General features: G+C 32.1%; 2 protein-coding genes across 2 annotated transcripts; both read right to left on the bottom strand.

The window, feature by feature from the left end:
* Window positions 1-1,705: 1,705 nt before the first annotated feature.
* LOC128155715 (complement C1q-like protein 4) lies at window positions 1,706-3,242 on the bottom strand. The gene is made up of 3 exons (XM_052817563.1): window positions 3,136-3,242; window positions 2,398-2,560; window positions 1,706-2,157 (listed from the first exon to the last, which is right to left on the bottom strand). The coding sequence occupies exons 1-3, from the start codon at window positions 3,154-3,156 to the stop codon at window positions 1,769-1,771; spliced, it is 573 nt and encodes a 190-aa protein (XP_052673523.1). The 5' UTR covers window positions 3,157-3,242; the 3' UTR covers window positions 1,706-1,768.
* A 2,034-nt stretch (window positions 3,243-5,276) lies between these two features.
* LOC128156456 (kinetochore protein NDC80 homolog) lies at window positions 5,277-16,862 on the bottom strand. Its single transcript, XM_052818617.1, has 15 exons — window positions 16,440-16,862; window positions 16,150-16,255; window positions 15,060-15,146; window positions 14,631-14,816; window positions 14,380-14,463; window positions 11,387-11,480; window positions 10,469-10,575; window positions 10,078-10,222; window positions 9,494-9,699; window positions 9,148-9,288; window positions 8,634-8,723; window positions 7,898-7,990; window positions 7,667-7,797; window positions 6,375-6,477; window positions 5,277-5,903 (listed from the first exon to the last, which is right to left on the bottom strand). Exons 1-15 carry the CDS (start codon window positions 16,706-16,708, stop codon window positions 5,829-5,831), a joined length of 1,917 nt encoding a protein of 638 aa, XP_052674577.1. The 5' UTR covers window positions 16,709-16,862; the 3' UTR covers window positions 5,277-5,828.
* Between the last annotated feature and the right edge of the window lie 6,290 nt (window positions 16,863-23,152).

The raw sequence follows: 23,152 nt of genomic DNA, 5'->3' as shown, positions 1-23,152 counted from the left end.
GAGATTTCTTAGCCAATTATCCCAGTGATATAGTTTATGCAGTCCTGATACAGAGTTTAACGTAACAACTGGCAGTTGGTGCATACATTATCGATACCGCGTAAGCAGACAGGGTAACGGCTCATTTAAAATAAAACATAATTTCATAAATAATTTAAATATATGTACAAAATGATTAGCAGCTATAACGCTTAAAATATCTGATAAGATTAAAATTAGTTATCATACTGAAATTGATACATAGATAAAACATTGCGTGTAACACTGTATACCTAACAGAGTTATCGTTCGTTATCCGCTAGGGTCCCCGTGAGAAATACTCTTCCGGTCAGAACCGTAGCAATAGACCGTGGCTATTTATAGCCACCGTCTAATAAAAACCCCGTTCACGGTATAAGGATATCTCTGCAAAAATCCACCAATGACAAAACGATATACATAGACGACCCAGGGTGCGAGTATCTTGAAGGTTGTTCTAATGACGGACATTACCGGGGGTTAAGACCGAGAAGTTAAAGTGAGGCGGTTGTTCGGGTATACAGACACTGAAGTCAAATGTCTAGTTGTTAAAACGAAAGCAGAGGTATCCGACCACTACTCTTTACTAGAACCTGAGCCTTAGGTAGCAAGAAACAGTTTTGTAAAAAGGCACCCGGTCAATAATTTTGTAAATTTGAAAATTTTTGTAAGTAGTTAAAAAGTTTCGTAAAAAGTATCCCGTCAAAAATTGTGTAAATTGGAGAATTGATGCATTTTAAAAAGTCTTAAGAATGTTGCTAAAATATTTGAGAGAGAGAGAGAGAGAGAGAGAGAGAGAGAGAGAGAGAGAGAGAGAGAGAGAGAGAGAGAGAGAGGGGGAGGGGAGGGGTCTTGTCTATTTCTTTACGAATAAATTTACATTCGAATATTATTGAATACCATGTTTAATAATTGTTGAAAGTAACCACGTATATTTAATTCCTGATTTAACCCCCCCCCCCCCCAAAAAAAAAAAATAACAGAAGTTTTACCTCCTCTGAATTGTTTATAGTGTTTTTTTATAACACTGATGATTTAGATGTGTACGTGTATTATACTTGTTCAGTATTAGAACAAAATTACCCTTTGAAACACATTTCAAATGGTTCCAACTTCAGCATCATAAGATGTGTAATGACATTAAAGAGTATGTAGGTCTTAGCTTCGATATCAGAGTACAGTTACTCCAACTTAAACTAAGTTAAACAGCTTTAATTGTAAGCTAATTGTTCACTGCGGAAAAATGGTTTTATCTTCTCCTCTTTGTAATGGATAGCTCCTGATATATCTTTGTTTCCGGACTTTACAGGTGCTTGTCTCAGCATCCAACATCAGGTTCTTGTGTTGTATTCTTATTTCTCTCTGGCTCAACAGGGTTAAGAACTCTAAAGTCAGTTTTTTGATGTACGCTTTGTAAATTACAAAACTATATTACAGTAACCTTTCACATTTTCTACCAAAAACAAAGTTAGTAAATACACGATTTTGGTAAAATCAGTTAAATTGGTGGTGGCAAATATTCGTTTATTATCAATTTTGTAAAGTCTCGTTGTAATGTAATCTTGTTTGGGTATTATGACCCAAAACTGTGTGTAATTGTTCGTTCGGGATATCAGTTGGAAGGTTAGGGAAATTAGAATCCCCACGAAAAATAATAATTCCACGACATACAAAACAAACATACAGGTATCCTTCAAGAACTATTTTATTGTTTCCTCAGATCAGTGCAATTAATAAATATCTTAATAAACTAATTAAGTTTAGCTCCACTAAAATCTGAATGTAATTCTCTAATGCTGGCTGTTGAATAATAATCCGCGACATACACGGTTTCACCTCTCTGAAGCAGAAGGATTGCGGAATTGCTACAGGTCAACCACTGAGATTTCCCGCCACCGTTGTTACAAACTTGCCAACTTCTGATCTTGCCATCTACATAGAGACCGGCGTGTGACGCTTTTCCCGGGTCGCTTAATGTGTCAATAGAGAAAATGTACAACCCCTGCTCCGGTGTGGTGAACTTTCCTGTGGTGGCGCTGTAGGCATTATGGGTATTGGTGACCACTGAATCATACACCCACACAACACCCTTTTCGTATGTTTTTGTTGACCCCATATATGCATGAAAACCCACGGGAGCTATAAACGTCAGAGAAAATACTTTTAGAATGAATGATTTTCAAATAATTGATAAAATTTTCCAAAACTATTTTAAAATCTGTTTAGATCTTAATTTTATTAACATTAAAATTATTTTTCAAATCTTTTTAAAACATCAAGGATATGCCATTATATGGTAGAAGCATACATGAACAATTTGTTTTCATTGTCATGCCCATATTAATAAAAACCAAATAGTAATCAAGTCGATAATCTTACCATTCTTCTTGTTGCAGAAACCGTCCTCCACAATAGTTCTCACAGACTTCTGTATAGCCTGTATTTGGTCATCAAACAGCTTCAGGGTCGTGTTTGTGCAATTTCCAGTCACGGAACTGATGTGGAACAACAAGGTCATTGCAAGTACTCCTTGGATATATTTCTGGGAAAAAACCCACCACAATTCAGTTTCTAAATTACGTGTACTTTTTTTTATATTTAATGTGTAGTTCCAAGTGGCTCAAAACACAAATATGTTATAACATCCATCAGGTATTTTTTTGTAATATTTTACAATTAAAAGTCTATTATCTTATGTGGTTTGCCTTTTATCGGGAAGACGTGTAATAGCGAAAATTTCTAAAAAAAAAAATTAAATAATTATAATAAATTACTCAGTGTACTTTTAATAAGTTTTTTACCATACTGAATGTTTCCAAACCAAAGATATTCAATATTCAATTTTTAAAGAGAAAATTACGATTATGTGTCGTTACTGGTGACAAATTAAAAGAAATGCATGCATTAGAACAATATTTATTCAATGATAATACATGTTTTAACTTAAATAAGAATAAACATGTCTTACAACTAAACAAAAATGAAATAATACAAACACAAAAACCCACTCTTAACACGCTTTCATATTACAATTTATTTCGACTCGTTTACACTTAGTGATCTAATATCTATCTCCTAAGTTTAGGTACGAAACGTAACTTTTCTGTAAACATTTACCTCTGTTTTTCCTCCAAACATGTCCAGCAGCTTTGAACAACAAATTTACAAATGGTATTGATTTTTAAGACTTTAGCTTTTATACACATGAAATTTTACTTTTCAGACTTTGTCATGCAATAATGCAATTATATAAACATTATATACCGTCAGTCAATGAGAATTGAGCGATGTTAACCTTGGTCTAATTTTTTAATCAAATATATATTTTGCAAATTGCTGAATTTAAAACCTGACCCCCCCCCCCTTTAATTATGTGTTTGCTTATTTTCAATAACATAATTAACAATTAACACAAAAAAACACCAAACTCTTATCTGAAAATTTAAACTTCAAAGAAATTAATGTTAATAAGAACCAATAGTACATCAATTTATGATATTTCATAATGGATACTTACGAATCAGGCTTTCGGTAACGCTTGAAGTCATAGTATTATATTGCAATGCAATACATGTTTTAAAAATAGTGCTAGTAATATGTAATGACATAAATTAGGCATTACAAGTAATGGTAATGTAATGTATTATGCATATTCGTTTTTTAAATTATGATGAATTGGAGAACTGTAAGTGTACTTTTAAAGAATATAGAAATAGTTCTCGAGATAAAACATTTAGGACAAATTACAAATCCATTTTTTGAAATTGTGAATATTACTAACAATAACATTAAAATTCAAAAAATATTTTACGATTGTTGTTTTAAGAAGTTGGAAATCATAAGTATTGTTTTAAGAAGTACTCAACAACCCAACTCACTCTCTCCCTTGCTTATTAAACAAGTTATGTAAATTGTGCATTTATACATGTACTTCATATATATTTTGTAGAGAACCATTATAATTGTTTATTTTTCCTCTACTCACGCATAAAGTGTATATTGTGTATATGTTTGTAATATTCTCTATGTTGTAAATTACAACCAGAGAGATAAAATAAACTGTTCAAACTGTTTCTGGCTGTGTTCATGAACCATTCACTGAACTGGTTTGCATTGAGGTGCAGGATAATGTCTTCTCCCAAAAAGCAAATAATGCAATACTTCATTCATGTAATAGTAAGGTAATGCTTTACTTCAAGGGAAGTAATAGTAATTCAATATCCAAATGTATGAAGTAATGGAAATGTAATTCATTACTTTCATTAAATGCATTACTTTCATAAACTGGATCCTCTATCCCATGATTCATTACTTTAATATTACATTTAGTGTATATTTCCCATTATAATTGCATTGGATATTGCGACGTTCAATTGTCTTTGAGTACACTTTGCTTAAACGTCACCACGTGTTTGGAGTGTATATAAGGAATAAGGAATCATTCTGTGAGTATTATGAGGTGATAATTTTGGTCGGGGCGTGATCAAATCCAATAAAGCCCGAAGGGCTTTATGATAGATTTGATCACGCCCTGACCGAAATTTTATTTACTTATATAATTTTAAGCCATCGTACGATTAAATATTTGAATATAAATAAGCAAACCCTGCTAGCGCCTCAATTTGGCGTCATTTGAAGTTATATAGTACAAAATCGATACGTAGTGTTATCACAGGCAAAGACACTGGAAAATATAAATATTTATTTTTGTAAGATTAAATGAAACGTTCTACCTTACATAACCAATTTGATATGTACTTTTGAAAATAATCATTAAATTATATCTACTTCACTAATACAAAATTCCTGGCACTTTATTTTAAGTCGCGGAAGCGAACCAGGTAAGATGTTAATATGGTTGTTCCATTGACTGACTGGGAGCGTATATAATGGCTTTGCAGCTAAAATACATATATATTTCATACAAATAGACATCAGTATGAAATATAAGCATTGAATACTTATTTTTGGATGTCGTCAGTCCTGTAACACACCAAGCGGTTCAGACAAATAATCATACCGCGCGTTAACGTGGTATTCAATTTGTCTGCCCTGCTTGGGTTGTCATAGGACCGACTACATCCAAAAATAAGCATTCAATGATTAAATGTGATTTGAGATATTGGTGTCGTTGTAGGCTGTAACATCCTTATAGAGAGTCAACCTGGCTATGCTTTCAACTGAAATCCTCGCTAGCCTTTTAAAAATGCTGGTGCATGATATTTATTTTTATTACAAAGCAAATAAGAAAGAGAAGATATTGTTGGAACATAGATTTATTTTAAAAACTTGTGTTTCCATAACAGAACTTGTGTTTTTTTACTCAAAGTAAACCAATGTAATTGACCCTTTTAATGAGGATAATTCCATTTATCTTAAAATAAAAGTAAACACTATTGTTGGAACAGAGATTATCTTAAGTCTTGTGTTTTCTTGACTCAAGTTAATTAACATATACATGTACAAATAGTGAAACAAAACTACTTAATCTTCAAAAGCTCTATATAGATGTACATGTTGGTATAATAATTGCATATACAAACTGGGCTTACATCAATGTTTGACAGATATCTCAGTCTTTCTGTTGAAGTTACTTGACTTCATCACCACTCCATTTGCAAGATATAATCCTAAAGCATGTGTTATTAACAAGGTTTTGAGCTTTGGAATTCATCCCTTTGACTTTCAGGAGAAGATATGAGCAACTCATCATTTTAGTTAATCATTAAAATTGACCAGATTTCCACCACTCAACAGTTTAAGAGGGAGACAAGACTTGAGAGATTGGCTGACCAGTAATGTGTAGACTGCTAAGATCTCTCTGTCTCAATCTTCACTGTCTGCAGTTTCTCTTCCAGTTTTTGGGTCATGGTTTCCAGAATTCCCTAAAATCAAGATCATTTCACTTAATATGAACACAAATGTACTGTGGAATCACTAAAATTCGTGGGGCCCAGTTTTCGTGGATTGCTTCAATTTCACAGGTTTGTTGGGATGTAATTTCGTGTATTCTCAGATACTTATAAAAGGAAATATGACTTTATAGTCCTAATTTATTTATTCCTGGAAGATGTTAATTTGTGGGTGAGAGTGCCCACAAATTCCACAAAAATTGAGCCACCACGAAATCTAATGATTCCACAGTAATAAAAATCGAAATTATTTTTTTTTCAATATTCATTTCAATGGCAGTTCATAAATTCTTGTTTTTATAAGATTTTATCCAAGTCGCATTACAGACAGCAGAAAAAGTGATTTTACAGGTAGTTACTTTGATATGTTTTTGTTCAGCAATTTTTACATTAGAAGTACAGTTACGTGTGAAGACTGTTTTGAGATTAATAGCCTTAACCTACCTCTACTCTTTCTTTGTGGTCAATCAACTTAGAAAAAGACTTTTTAAGGAAGGTTTTGTACAATTCTAGGTCTTGTTCCATGGACCGCATCTTGCTCTCAACACTAAAACGAACAAAGTAGATACATGTAATATGGCATTTAGAAAATTTCAAGGAGACTGAGTGGTAAACAAATTACCCATCAAATCTACCTTAAATACTAGGTATAAGTTTTATACCAATAAACTATTAATAAGTAAATAAAAATTCCAACTAGAACTGTCCTAATGAGACTAATATAAAATGGGACAAATGTAAGTTTCCCTCACTCAAGTAACTAAATAAATTGAAAAATGAAAAAACATCTTCATATAATGGTGTTTAACATGAATGCAAATTTTAAGGATAATCCATGAGGTCGTTTCCAAGTTTATAGTGGGGACAAATTTGTGTCTACCAACAGAGGACAGAGTGATTCTAATACTAGTACACCCCTTACACTTTGTTAGCAGGGGTATAAATGTAAAAGCTTTAAAATGATGAGTGCACTTTAAAAATAGCGACAAAATAAGTTTTTAGAATGGGCATATTTCTTTAAATTGTAGGAATTGTCAATGTCTTAGCTGCAACTTTATGCAATTACATTAATTATAAATTCATATTTACGTATGGTCATTTTCATAAACAGGGGTCATTACATTTTCTTGAATCTCCATAGGATAATGAGGATGCCCCCTTTTTTACAGACTTAATACAAAGTCAGCACATGTTTGTCTATTGTTCTCCTTTAAATGATAGTTGTATACTTAATTTTTTAAGCTTAAGTTAAAAGAAGATCAAGAGACAAACATGCGCTCATGGTTAAATAGAGAAAAAAACTGTTTCTTCTTGTGCTTGTGCTCTCTGTTGTAAATGGTATACTTTGACCAGTTGAATATTATAATACACTACATGATTTCTAATCCCAGGTAACTTTGAATACAATGTACTACACATTGTCATGTGATGTGTAAAGTAGCACGCATTCTGCTAGGCGATATTATTTGTTTGAAGGACTTAATTCCGGGTCTCAATGAAATCTGATTATCCGTTCTGTGCATTACTGATTACCGGTAATCTATTATAAATATTTTTAAACATGTAAATTCTGAACATCAGCCACAGGTTTATGATCTTCAATGGATACTTATACTGGCCGATATTTTACATTTTATGTTTTGTTTTGGAACCTTTAAAAAATGGCAACATGTAGAGAGAGAGACATGTACATCCACCTCTACATTTTTTTATGAAGGTAAATAGAGTTAACATACCTTTTCTGAGTGTCTCTCACTTCTTTCTGTCCTTCAGATAATGTCTTACCAGAAGACAATTTGATTTGGGACATTTCCTTTTCCAAACCTTCTTTCTCTTCCTGCTGTTTTTCAAACTCCTTCTGGCCAATCTAGTATGCATAATAATACAACAATCAGAACACTTTTTTCAGAACTAAGGAACCAAACTTGGTATCTGTTTTGGACATGTACAAGTTAACAGACACTCACCTGCTTTTTATACTCCAGATCATCTTCCAATCTTTTTAATTGGCTTTCTTTCAGTTTTAGTTCATTATCTAAATCCATGCAATCTGCAGAACACTGAAGAATAAAATTGACAAAATAATGTTAATTTATAATAGTAAAAAAATGTTTCATGAAATTTGTTGGTTTCTTTAATACAACATTGTTAGATCATGTATAATGATTCAGGTCACTGGTAGCTAGTTTATGATGAACTCGTGCAAACAACAAAAACAGTTTCAATCTCCCTATTGTTTAAACATATTTGAAATACTGGATATGGCAAATGATGTTTATATGGAAGCAAAATTCATTAAACTATGTTTCAATTTCTATTATTTCTCATTTCTGACAAAACAACTGCAATCAAATGTTGGCTCACAGTAGAAATACATGTATCTTTCTTTGCATTATACATGTAAACAAAATTAAAAACATTAAAAATGGATACATGTATTTGATATTTAAAAGTTTCCAGCACAAATCTTGACCATGCCTTTTTAATTTCAAAGAGCATGGGCCTTGGTTCCTGCAAGAATCTGATATACCAGATGGATGGATAAAAGTATATGTACCAAAATAACAAAATCAAATTTTAGGACTTGGCAATACAGTTTACATGTATGTACGTCAACATGTACAAAAATATAATCTTTCACACTAAATGATGAAACACATGGATGCATATACATTTATTACAATTTCTGTAAGTAAACTGTACCTGCTCATAGACATCTTTCTCCATCATCAGTTCCTTGGACTTCTCATGTACAACTTCTGCCCACTGCTCTTTTAAAGATTGTAGTGCTGGCTGTCATCAGAAATAATATGGTGATCAAACAAACATATAGGTTTAACAATAATCTGGTCTAAACTATTTTCAAATCTGAGGCCTATCACTTATCACATACTAACAAATCTTACAGGTTCAACCTTTTACAACAGCCGCTTTTTAATCTTTACAGACTTCAAAATGATGCCTACTCCCTAAATCCAAAGATTTCAGTAATTTTTTGTAGTATTACAGCATCCTTTGATTAAACATTCATTTTTGTTCATTGCCTCCAACAATGAATTATACACAACGTCTCTTCGTACCATTTGTTTACACTGGTTATATGTAAATGGCACTAAATTTGCTCTAATGAAGAGATAACTTGTGTAACAACTAACAAATAACTCCAGGTTACATAAACCTGCAAAAGTTTAAAATGGGTAATGATTGATATATGTACCTTGACAACGTCTGTGAACTTGTCCCGTGCATTGTGTCGAGAAGACAGCTCATAATCCACACCACAGGCATACTGTGCAGTGGATGGTATCAACTTTAAAAGCTGCGCTAAATCATTGTACTCATTGCAACTTGATTCAACCTGCAAATGTAAGGAAAACAACAAAGTTTTCAATAATCCTGTCATAATACAAAGTATCTCCCAAAATCAATTTAACTAAAAAATTTCTTTAATTTTTCTCTATATGAAAAATAATGTTGACTGTACATGAACAATGCTTCTGGGGAGAGGAGATATCTTTAACATTTATAACATGAATTCATTCAAAACTACAATTATGATGTACCGTCTCCAGCATTTTAGAGGCCCTCATTTCCTCCGACCAAATCTCTTGGTCCACATTGGCCACTCTAGCTTCTGCATCATCAATCTGACGCAACATGTCCTTTCTGTGAATCTTGATTTGTTCAATATCTTCTTGGGAGAACTCCTGGGACTCAAAAATCAACTGCTTTTCGTCATTGCTTGCCTTTATGTTATGGAGATCAGCAGCTTTAAATAAAATCCCCCAAATACAATGTATGATATTTATTACATAGCTAGAAATCAAATAACAGAAATGTGTTTTATTTTGTCAATCAGACATTATTTTAATTTACCAATATTGGAAAGATGGGTAGTAAACGTTATGAAAGTGTTTTACAAGTGCCTATAATCACTGTATTCAAATAAAAAAAATTCCCAAAGTGAAAGTTATGAAACTGCATGAATCAAGAAATACTGATGATACATGTATTGTAGTTCATGCTGTATGAACATGTATACTGAACATAAGTTTAGTTTACACAGGAATATTTCTGATTTTTTCGTGAAAAATTTGTCTGATTCTTGTTCAACTTATTTCATTGAAATTGAGCAGGTTTTCATTACCTAGTGTCTCTATTTCTTTCTCCACATTTTGGTAATTTTTTTCGAGACTCTCTACATAACCATCCATCTCAGCAAGGTACTTGTTCATTTTCTCATCGTTTTCTTTCAAACATACTTCCTCTTCCTGCATTTTCTTCAATTTCTCCTACAATTTTAAATAAAATGTTACTACATACTGTGGAATCATCATTGTTCGTGGCGGACCAATATTCAGGTCTTTTGTGGATAACCCTTGTCAACAAATCAACATCCCCATGAACAAAAATTATTTGACACTGTAATAGCCAAAAAATCGGACCAAGCAGCTTTAATAAAATATAAACTGTCTGGAAAGAACATGATGTTTTTTTAAAGAAACTGTTTCAATATGGAAAATTTTCTGTAGATGTACCTGGGATTCCTGAATTTCTTGTTCCAGCGAGTCCAGCTCATTCTCTAATCTCTTGTTCTCTTCATCTAAGTTTTCAATTCCTCCACTTATTCCATAAAGTTTTTGATCTGAAAAAAGTAAAATAAGAAAATAATATGTACATGTATGAACAACAATATATCTGGCATGATGATGGCATCTCTCACCTCAGCTGATCTGCTATTGACTTTTTTTTTTTTACAGATGCTATTGTAATAATGCAAATTATGTGCAGTATCTCCCCATGCAAGTTACTTACAATTGATACTGAAAGTTACCGATGGAGTGACAGGTTTTAAACAAGTTTATTCTATGTATATTGTCAAGATCTCTGAGATGATCAATCAAGTTCTATCTACAACAATGTTATTTTTCTATGGATTAGCCAAAAAAAAAAAAAAAAAAAAAAATGTATTGATTCTCAGGCCAATAAATTCAAGAGGCAGGCAGGTATTTTATTTTTTTTGCATGATTTGCAAAGGTCAATTTTCATATTTTAACTTAAAATTCCCCTTTTAATTAAATCAGGCAAAGAAATACATGTATATCAATGCAGCATCATTTGACCAAATGCAGACTGTGCCTGACAACCAAACATTATTTTTTTTTTTGGCCATTTTGTCAAAATTTTAAGATATATACTTCTAAATTAATGGACTCTATTTTTGTGCTTTAACATAATAAATTGGCTGAGAATTGTCAGAACAGTCAATTTTTCAGCTTTTTACACCAACATCTAACTTTGGGGGATGTGTATTTTACATGATTAGATTCTTTATAGAGAACTTTACGATATCCATGTGTTCATAAACTCTATACAAAACCAACACAAATATGTGTACAAATAACCAACACTAAAACTCATTAAAAGCTTTGAGCTACCTAACCCCCCTATCTTACTTAGATGGTTGGACAGCTGCTCATCATAATCCTCAAAGCTGTCATTGCCCTCCATGTATGCGATGTAGGTTTTCTCCACATAGTCAAACAAAATCTGAAAAAATCAATTGTTTCAAGATTAAGGAAGGATTCATGTACAAGCCATTTTGAGTTACTTTTGACTGCTCAAGAATTCAGTCGGTGTTCTTTCCCTTAGATAGCTCGTAATCTATATATCAGTTAATGTAAATTGTGATACCCAAATAAAAAAAGAGTCGATTTTTCTCCTTTTAAGACCATTCTTTCCCATTTCAAACATTCCCTATTCAATTGCATAAAAAGAGAAATTTACAATATCAGAATTTTATTAGTATAAACATTAGCTTAATAAATTTGAAAGACATCTTTCTTTCTTTTTTTCAAAGTCTAGATATCAAATTAAATAACAATGAATACTTGTTTATTCTGATGGATATGAACTAATAGTTTTTTATCTTAGATTAAATGTTATTTGATGTACCGGTAATTGAAAACTCCCAATTTGAACTACTGGTACTTGAATATCATTTCAAAAATATTTTCTTTTGTATGGATACTGGTACCCAAATACATAGATTAAACAGTTTGAGGCTATCTAAGTCTTTTGTGTAAATTATTTAATATTCATTTCCCCGTGATTATACCAAAACAAGAGGCCCATGGGGCCACATCGCTCACCTCAGCAACAATGGGCGTTCAAAAGATATTGTGCCATATGGCCCTCGGTAGAATAACAAAAAAATAAATATTGTTATGTATTCGAATTTTACAATTATTTTTGCATACACGTAATCTTTGACATTGTACCTTCATGAAATACTGTTTTTACACAGAATAAGAAAATCTTAGGCAAGATATAGAATTAAATATTTGGTAGGGGTACACTGTTATATAACTTCTAATTCCCTGTATTTTTGTTCTGCCCCCCTCCCCCACTTAATAAAGCGATCAAAATATATGAGAGTATATAGGTACATTTTATTCCTCAACTATTTACTAGTTATTGTATTTTTTTAAAAAATATAATAGTTATTGTATTTTATCAAAAAATTTTTTATTCAAAAATAACAAATGGCTACAAACCAGGATAATTTTCCGCTGTAATGTTTTCTTAGGAATAGCGATAATTCTTTTATCCCAGCAACAGAAATGTGTCAGAACTATGGAAACTGTTTTAACGATGTCGTTTTTATTTACTCACATTTCACATTATTCATTGTATAAAGAGGGGGCCCCAGAGAGTAGTTATATACCGCATATCATTCTTTAATTTTTTTTGTGTACAAGTATTCAACATACTCTTAACTCATATAGAATTTCTAATGATCAACCAAAATTTCAGCGTCAATCGTAGAATTATAAGCAAGATACAGAGCTCAAAATTTTGCTAGGTTTGAGTCATATTTTGTTCACATGGGTTTATTATATTCAGCTTAAGATTTTTAACTTGGTATTTCCTATTCGGCATTTAAAATGGATAAATATGAATGGCCTCAGATCTGTGTACAAACATAGAATTGTGAGCAAATCTCTGTATCTTGCTTATAATTCGAAGCTTAACACTCAAATATGGTTAGTAAATAGAATTCGTAAACAATTAAACACAAGAAACATGCACTATAACAAATAAAGAACACAATTTATTTTTCAAAATGAATCATATACATGTATATACCTACATGTTTCCGTCAGCGATATTAAACTCTATTTAAACTGAATAAACTCGAGAAAATGCCGAGCATCTCAACAAAACATATTGCATTATTCTACCATTACGCAAAAGATGATACCGAATTACCGATAGCCTGAATGAATTGCATTTTAGTTCTTTCTTAATACATCAGATGTTGCTTAATTTGCGCAGGTAAACAGTAAACTGTTTGATTTACCGAAGTCTCTGTTTGATTTGATGCATAAAAATCAGGAAATACAAGCGACAGTTCCTAGGTTAACGCAAAGCATAAATGAAAACGAAACGAAAATCACAACAAGCTAACCCCACCGTCATATGTGAAAAGTGTTAACGCATTGAAATATTTAGCCTCAATTTACCTAACAAAATCTGCACCAATGTATTTTGCATGTTTCAAAGATTCCCTTCGTACACGAACTGTTGCACAACAAACAAATTCATCATTGTCAGATCGACCCGTTTATCATATAGTGTCATGGCTGCTTTAAACAAAGAACATTGTTTTAGAATTATGGAATACGAGTCTTGGTAAAATGGGTAAGCAAAACCGGGCGGGGGCAAAATAAACGCCGGGGCAGATTGGCAATAGTCAATTCCAATTACGCATTATTTTGCAGCAATATTTACAGCAAATACAAATATACTGGTCAGTAAATATCTTGAAATTTTAATGAGATTGGCAGATTAATAACTGTCAATCTTTTGTTTTGCCCTGGCCCGGTCATGCCTACCCATTTTACCAAGATTCATGGATGCTATAAATTGCTTGAAACATGCCTTTTCTTTCTTATTTTTTTCGTAATAACTCAGATTTGAAACAGAATTAGCCCATAATTTTTGCGATTTATATTTTCCTTCCCATAAGGATTATTCATGCTAATTTACATTGAATTTGCCTCGGTAGTTCTTCAGAAGATTTTTTAAAATTGAGGTTTTCTCCGCTTTCAATGAAAATTTTTCTTTCATTTCTGCAATTCATTCCATAAGAATGCTTTGAGCCAAATTTGGTTGAATTTGGTTACGTGGTTTTAGAGAAGAAGTTCAAAATGTGAAAAGTTTACAGACGGACAGACAGACGGACGAAATGTGATCAGAATAGCTCACTTGAGCTTTCAGCTCAGGTGGGCTAAAAACTATAACATTGATGAATATAAATTTTCTGATGAACAATCAACTCAGAAAGCAAAATATAATGGATTTATCCTTTTATAATTTGACAAACTGATTGCAAATTCTATAGACAAGCGAGTACATAAATTGTAGTTTTGTTCATTAATCAGACCTGGGATTCTGGCAAGGTGTCAAACTCATCTTCATTTGGAGGAAACAGAAAACTGTCTATTGACTTTCCAACTCGCATACCAAACTGAAAAAAATGATAAAAACAAATTCCTATATCAAACCAAAAGTGATATTTTCTAGTTAATACATGTGACTATACACAATGTATTCGGAAGACCTAAACTTCAATTCCAAATTACACAATTGAATACAATTTGTTACAACTTATTGCATGAGGTATAAATATGTTACCTTTATCAAATCTACCATCCAAACGAGAGCTGCCAGTATTGTAGGCCAAGTGTGAGGGGATCCCAATGCATACATAGCAGTTTTTGAAATCATGAAGGGATACCCCAACTCCTTGAAGATTTTTGGGATCTCTTCCTCTGGTTTTTTGCCAATCCTATATCTTGGGGTTAACATGCTGTACAGGAACTACAACAAAGAGTACTAGTTACCACACGATTTCCATGCATTGTTTATTTACATGTACATTAGGCCTCTTGGCATCTCATGAGTTAACCAGGGAAGAAGGCATGCCTAGTTGCAAATAAATATTTGACTTATTAGGTGAAATGTAAATAATGTATATTTTATTATTCTTCTTTTGAAAACTGCAGGAAAAGGATATTTCCCAGTTTCAATTGTCACAAATAATCCTTATTACCACTATCATACCTCAAATATCTGAAAGAAATCTTTCCTTGGTGGTGCCTTGAGAATTTCGGGGGACAATTTGTGTGGATAACCTTTCTCTGTTAAAAACTGAAATGAATCCATGACAATCACATATTTGAACTTGATATACCCATGTAATTTATTTCACATTAATTTAATATCAAAATTTACATTTTTATTTAGATATCAAGGTCTTAATCAACACCACAACTTCAAACTGTCACATAGGCGTTAATGATAATCTAAATCTCAAGTCAATGATCATGTGGAATCATAAATATATATGGGGGCCAATTGGAGTGGATTTCAAATTTTATAAAAAATTGTCAAGATGTTTTTTTTTGTGAATTTGCATCTATGTTTAATAAATAAAGACTGTTCATGTATTTCATAATTATTTAAAGATCTTAATTGTTGATATGAACTATCCAAAATTCCTTCAAATTTGATCCTCCTTATGAGCAATTCCACAGCATTTGTATCATATACAATAATTTGTATGTGTGTTTGTTATCATTATAAAGGAGCAGTATATAGCACACTGTAATTGAGAAAGAAAATTACTCCTGACAGTTATCTTGATATTCAAGGAAGTCCTATACTCTGTCCCAAGACATCCTGGATTTACATTTTGCTTAATAATTGCATGATATTTATAAATACCTCAGGGTTCAAATGACATTCTTTCAAAAGTAAGAAAAGTTTCCAAGATTTCTCAGTCGAAACGCCCCTGTTAGCTTATCAGGTTTCAATACAATGTTAAAAGATGTGATGTATACGGGGATTTTGTATTGCAGTAAGCCCGGATGATAACGTTGTAAAATTGCGTGATGTATTCCAAGTATATTCCGAATGAGATGTAAACATTCCCCATTATCAATCTCCGTAAGAGATCTTTTTTCATTCCTGTGATTTTTGCCGAGTGAAAGATGATAATGTGTCAATGAAATTATCTTGGAAATTATCCCTTTCAACTATTTCAATTGCACTTCTTTCAAAGGTATGTGTATTTTTTTTTTATTAAAAATTGTCCAAATGTGCTGCATAAATATCTTGGGACAGACTTTAATATGCAAAAGTTTATTCTTACCTCTACAAGTTTTGCGACACATATTGCTTGAAAACTTTTGTCAGAAACCTTTCTTGGGTCTTTCAGTATCGTAGTTGGCACACCCATGTGACTTGCTCTGCGTAACCTAGTCCAATGAATATAAGCAAATTGTTTTTAATAATTCACACTGACAGCGTTTTTTCCTGATTACAAAAAAATTGCCATTTGAGAAAAATTTATGTAATAATATTATGTTCATTAAAATAAAACCAAGTGCAGAATTTTGTTACTCATGCTGTTAATTGTAAATGTCAAGATGAATGCTGTACCCTTTATTTGGTGTCTTCCCTTGTCCAAATGACATTCTATCACTGTAGCTGACTGGTTTTTGGTAGTCCATAGAAGGCCTACCACTGAAACCATACCCTGAGCTTCTTTTTGTTTTAGACGAGGATGCTGTAACCTTGGGGTTGTCATCGTTCCTCACCCTGAGGGGACCGCCTCCTCCCACGGATGACCTAGATGTTGATGACGATCGCTTACTAGCACTACTGTAATGCGGAATGGAAGATCTCCCCAATGAGGATGATCTTCGCATGGTGGGAAATGGAGAAATACAAATAAGATTGCTTTTTTTAACTCCTTAAGCGCTTTATAAATTTCAGTTGTCACATAGGCTATGCTTTTTTCGGTTAAAAAGCATTTGATCTGCATACATAACTGTTTGTTTACAAAAATTAGAATTTCGACCTTTCGCGCCTGACTCGTTTACGCATGCGCAGCAAAAATAAAATTAAAGCTTTTTCGGTAATAGTTCCGGCACTTGCAAAATTCGTTTGTGCGGAAACGTACAGAGGACTACTGGTACTAGTATGATCACCGATTTTCCAAAAAATACAGGCACGTAGCATCGCTTTTGAAAAAAGGGTGGGGGACAGACTCATCAAAAAGATTTTGACAAGCAAAGAAAAAGGGGGAATTCCCATCATAATCTCATAATCATTAAAATAAAATCCTAATGGGGGGGGGGGGGGCGTAGTCTCACTCCATGATAACTATTTTTTTTACATGTAAATTTAATAAAAATCTTTGCTGCGAGAAGAAGTGGGGAGGGGAAGCATTCCTTTCCATTTTTCTTCTAAACTAATTTATAATAATTGGAGAATTATGCTGGGAAATAGTTAATAGAACGAAATCACTGCAAAATGCAATGTTCAAGTTTCGCATAATCAATATCATGATCGTATTTTATTTCAAAATACTTTATAACATGCATGCTTGCTAGTTGCTCTTTAAGCGAGTATTTTGTTTATAAAAAAAAAGTAACTTAAGTCATATTTAATTGATTTAACAAATAATTTCCCGGATGTAACGAAGAATTTACGTTACCTATAGTAACAGTAGTCTTCTATTCCATAACATAGGCGTCGCGGAACCGAAGGGGGGAGGCTTCCCCCCTTCCCCCGCACCCTACAATTTTTGCAAAGTTATGTATAACGATAACCAAAGACCCTATTTTTTGTTTTGTTTGGTTTTTTGTTTGTTTTTTTTTGTTGCCTGTCAAGATTGCCCCCTCCTTTTAATTTGCTTCCGACTCCAAGTGCTGCATATTATGTAACTTTGACTTTTTCTCTAAATCAGTGCAATAACCCTAAAAATATTTAAACAATAAAATGCTTTCTTAAATGATTCATGTGGGATATAAAGGTGGCGAAATTGCAGAAAAAAATACATAACACACGTTTATGTTTTTGTTTTTCTGCAATGATCGCTATCTTCATAACCTGCATGAATCATCAAAGAAAGCATTTTATTGTTTATACTTACATCTTTCTTTTACACAAATTAATAAATGGATTGTAAAAAGTAAGAAAAATTTACTAATTTAATGTTAAGGTATACGTTTACTCAAAATGAAAAAAAAATCTATTGTGTATTATAGACCTTTCATGGTAGTGTTATTTTTCACTTTCAAGAAAGTAGGTCAGTGGCCATTTAATATTTTTTGAAAATTTAAGAAAAATCCCTAACATTTTACACTATGATTGAGATTTTCTTAATTGTGAAAATAATACAAATTGCTTAGCTCTTACAAAAATGAAATACAATTCATGAGTGGCAGTGACCCAAAATAGATACAAAGCAATAAGTTTTCATTCACAATTTCTATATATATTCCAATCCAAAATCCCTCTATCAGTTTTCAAATTCTTACCCATTTTTTGATTTAAATCAACAAAAAACTGAGTGATGATAATACTAAAATATTTATAGTATTAAACTTAGTATATTGACCGTACTCTGTTGGCATTAAATTTATATGACTCAGAAGTCAATGATATGGTGTCTTTTATCGTTTTTAAGCATTTTTCAATATTTTTGTAGTATGTGCAATACTAATATCTAATTGAAAAGGTGAGATAAAACCATCAGAAAATATGCAAAATTATGATGACTAACAATTAAAATCTTAACTTTGAATATTAAAGTACTACCAAAAAATATATCAGTGAAAAACATAATCTGAGAAATTTAGTCCGCATTTTGTCCCTCTATTTTGCTAAAATTCCAACTTTGTCTGAGCCTAATTCCATAATTCAGTAAAAATATCGAATTTTTTGTCAATAATAATAATGTTTAGAACAAATTTTACTCATGACATTGAACTTTATAGTAATCTGAATTTGAGAACTCAAACCCTGAGTAAACAACGTCCTTAAAGGACATTAATACGTTAGCGAAAAGAAACCAATGGGTGTCTGACATCATGGTATTTCGTGCAGTCCGTGATTTTTCTTAGGTCGCTGTAGGTCGCGACCAACTGGAACTTTGAAATAACTATAAGTTTATGTAAGAAATAGAGGGAATCAAGTTCGGTAGATATAAATATATACTGATTAGATGCACGAGTACTGTTAAATTACGTAAGTTCCTAGGAGCCAAATTTCGCGGAGTATCAATTTTCAGGTTAGTTAAGATATATTTTTGTGCATTTTTTATCTGTAGAATGATCTAAAAATGATTTTTACTGTTCGTTGGGGGATATTTATTCGGGGGTATTTGGTACCCACGGATTCCGAAAGAAAGTTAAGCACTATTAATATTAATAATTCGACAATATACAAAATGAACAAGGAAAAACATAGAAGCATCCTTGTAAAACTTTTTATTATTTCCGCAGATCAATGCAACAGATACATATGTGGTCAAACTTAGTTGAGTTTAGCCCCACTAAAATCTGAATACAGTCAGTCCTAATTGTGCCGCTTGACGAATGGTCTGCAACATAAATAACATCGTCTTTCTGAATTAGATACCGAGTCTGCAACATGAGCGACATCGCCTTTCTGAAGCAGAAGGATCGCGGAGTTCTTACACGTCAGCCACTGAGATTAACCACCAGTGTTGTTAACAACTTGCCAACTTCTGATCTTGCCGTTTACTTAGAGACCGGCGTGTGACATTTTTCCTGGGTCGCTCATAATTGAGTAGGAGTAAATGTAAAGACCCCGTTCCATTTATCATACACTCACACAACACCCTCAGCGATTTTTGTTGTTGTTGACCCCATATATGCATGAAAACCCATGGGAGCTATAAACATAGGAGAAAATAAGAAGAAGAAAATGTTTTGTCTAACTTCTGTTAGAGATGGCGTCACAATAGTTTTAAGAAAATTATTTTTAATCATAATTAACATTTAGGCGATGTCAATATAAGACATGAACATGCATGTACATGTATTTATTACATAGTTTCATTTCCATACTCATATATTTAATAAATATATAGTAATCCTATCGATAATCTTAGCATTCACGTACAAACTATGTAGTAATGCACTTGATAACCTTACTATTCTTGTTGCAGATTTCATCCCCCACAATGGTTCTCACAGACTTCTGTATAGCCTGTATTTGGTCATCAAACAGCTTCAGGGTCGTGTTTGTGCAAATTCCACTCAAAGAATTGGAGTATAACAACATAAAAATTGTAAGTACTCCATGGATGTACGTCTGACAAAAAAACCCAAAAGTCCAGTTTATGAATAATATGTATTTTTTGTCTCTTTATCTTAGCAATAATAAAATTCGTGCAACTTACGTGCACACCTATTAATGTCCTTTCAGTTTTTTCAAGTGGCCCGACACACCACTCTAATATATATTATTTTAAACTTTCTTGAGGTATGATTTCACAATGAAAAGAATGATATAAGCTCTGAATTATTTTATCTGATTTTTTTTTATTTGTTTTCTAAAAAAAACTGGAAAATGTGTTCTTAGTGCAAACAATGCATCTTAGAGCCTGTTTTTTTTAATCAATCAATGCAAATTATACTTATCTAATAATACATTTATAAGAGAGTTAGATAATCTTTGCAATGTTTAAGATTAAAAGATACATATATGAATATGGAATTAAATAAAATGAATGTAAGAAACAAATAATATGTTGGTGTGTTGAGACACAAAATAAAAATAGTCCAAACATATCTGCTAATATTGAAGATGAATAATCCATTGTCCTTTCCGATATATTTTATTTTATCAAATAAAACATACAACATGACTTGCCAAGCGAGTTGCTATTCCCCGTACTTATAGTGTCGCAAAGTCATAACATCAATAACATCTTAAATACGACGCGACACCATTGTCTTTAAAAGAAATGAACAATATTTGAAACACTTAATCTTTGAGATTTTCTGTGATAAACATTTTATCGGGAAGAGGCATGATTGCAAAACAATAAAAATAACATAAACTTACAACTTACTTATGGTAATGAGAAAAGTATTTAACCCTACTTAAAGTTTCGAAACGAAGGATATTGAACTTTATCAGACCGAAAATTACGTTTATATGTCATTACTGGTGACAACAAGTTAAAACTATAATGAATGTATACATATTTGGCATTTTAATTTAATAGTATAGTATAGTTTATTAGCTCAAAACCACATGGTTAATAGGCATTGTATAAATACATGTAAATACATAATCAATGTGAACAATTTTTTTGCAGTACACAGACACATCTGCCATTATGAGATATTACCGCAAATGTACAATGTAATAATTATATTTAAAAAATAGAAAAGAAAAATGTACAAATATGTATTTTATAATGCTTAAATTATTACAATAGGACGATAATATACATATTAATTAAAGCAAATTATTTCTATACTCTGTGGCTTTCTTAAGAAAAATAAATAGTTTGTTTAATTGTTTCTTATTTCTCGAACTCAGCAACTGAACAAGCTTGAAGCTAGAAGGCTTTGACCAGTAATAATTTTTGATATTAATACACTGTAAATGACTGTACTTTGGGCATTCTAGAATGAAGTGATATTCATTTTCAATCCTATTAAGAGTACAAAATCTACAAATGCGACGAGAGCGTACAGTTTGATTATACCGACCTTGCTCTATTGCTAGTTTATGTGCAGAAAATCTATATTTTGTCAAATAGCGAACAATATTTTCTGATATACATTTTTTAAGATAATACTGGAGACCAAAAGGGTCGTACAAATATTTGTATACGTAACATTTAGAGGAACATGTAAAGAGGGCGTCTCTTTCCTAGATAAAGACATCACATAGTCTTTGCTTAATATCTAAAAACAGTTTTCTTTGATTTGGAACATTTTGTGCATACCAAACATTGCTAAAACCAGCAGAGCACAATAAATATTTTACCATAAAAATCCAAGAATTTTCACATTGGGTGGAATACATATCCTCATATATGTTTTTTAATATACAATTTTGCGTATTTAAAATTTTCATCCAATATTTCAGTATTTTTAACTTTCTAAAATAACTAAGAGCAAACGACCCAGTTCCGTATATATCATAAAATTGGACGTGGAACTGAACACTCTTAGTATTAATTTACAAAATCGAGTATAGACACGTTCAATGTCCTTTCCTGTATGAAAACCCAAACCTCGGCACCGTAATTAAGGCACTGGCGACATATGTATCAAACACTTTTACTTTCGATTCAATATTAAAAAAATTTTCCTTACATGTTTTAAGTATACCAAACATGCATTTGTACGGTGGCTGCCATAGGACATATGCTTGAGATATATTTTTTAAATTCGTGGCCCCGAAATAAAAGTCGTTCCCACGAAATAAAAGTCGTGACCACGAATTAAAAGTCGTGGCCACGAAATAAAAGTCGTTCCTACGGAATTAAAGTCGTGGCCATGGAATGAAAGTCGTTCCCACGAAATAAAAGTCGTGGCCACAAAATAAAAGTCGTGGCCACGAAATAAAAGTCGTTCCTACGAAATAAAAGTCGTGGCCACGAAATAAAAGTCGTTCCCACGAAATAAATTTAGTTTCTACGTAATAAATAATTTCAAATGAAACTACAATTAAAGAAGTTTATTGAATAATATGTCAAAAAGTTCATCTTTAATATCTTATAATTCTTCAAATAAACATTGTATCTTTAGAGGCAACACATTGTAACAAAAACAGAACCTTTAATTTTCATTATCTAATTCCACGGAATTAACAGTAGGTAATAGCCAAACAAACATGAACCAGTTGTGCGCATAATTTCAGTTACTGTAACATTTTACAGCCTTGTCTATATCTTACATTTTATATAGCACTTTTCAGTGGGATGCATATTGATTTGATAAAGTCAACTGGGCTAAAAATTAATAAGAAATGGATTCGTCATTGGATAAAACAAAAAAATGGATTTTTTTCGATATATTTTTCAACAAACTTTTTATTCCTATCTGAAGTTCTACCAGTAATAAATACAAGTCATAATAACAAATAATAAGCTGGTTCATAGAAACAGTTAACTTGTATATTGACCATCTAAAAAGATGGAATACATTAAAGTAGTATATTACACAGTACTTGTTAAACCCATTCAATTCTCATTTAGTTACAACAAATAAAATTCGTGGGAACGACTTTTATTTCGTGGCCACGACTTATATTTCGTGGGAACGACTTTTATTTCGTGGCCACGACTTTTATTTCGTGGCCACGACTTTTATTTC

This window comes from Crassostrea angulata, chromosome 7 (assembly GCF_025612915.1).
Source record: "Crassostrea angulata isolate pt1a10 chromosome 7, ASM2561291v2, whole genome shotgun sequence".
NCBI lineage: Eukaryota > Metazoa > Mollusca > Bivalvia > Ostreida > Ostreidae > Magallana > Magallana angulata.
The sequence above is the reverse complement of the archived record's forward strand: the minus strand, read 5'-3'. Positions and strand labels throughout refer to the sequence as shown.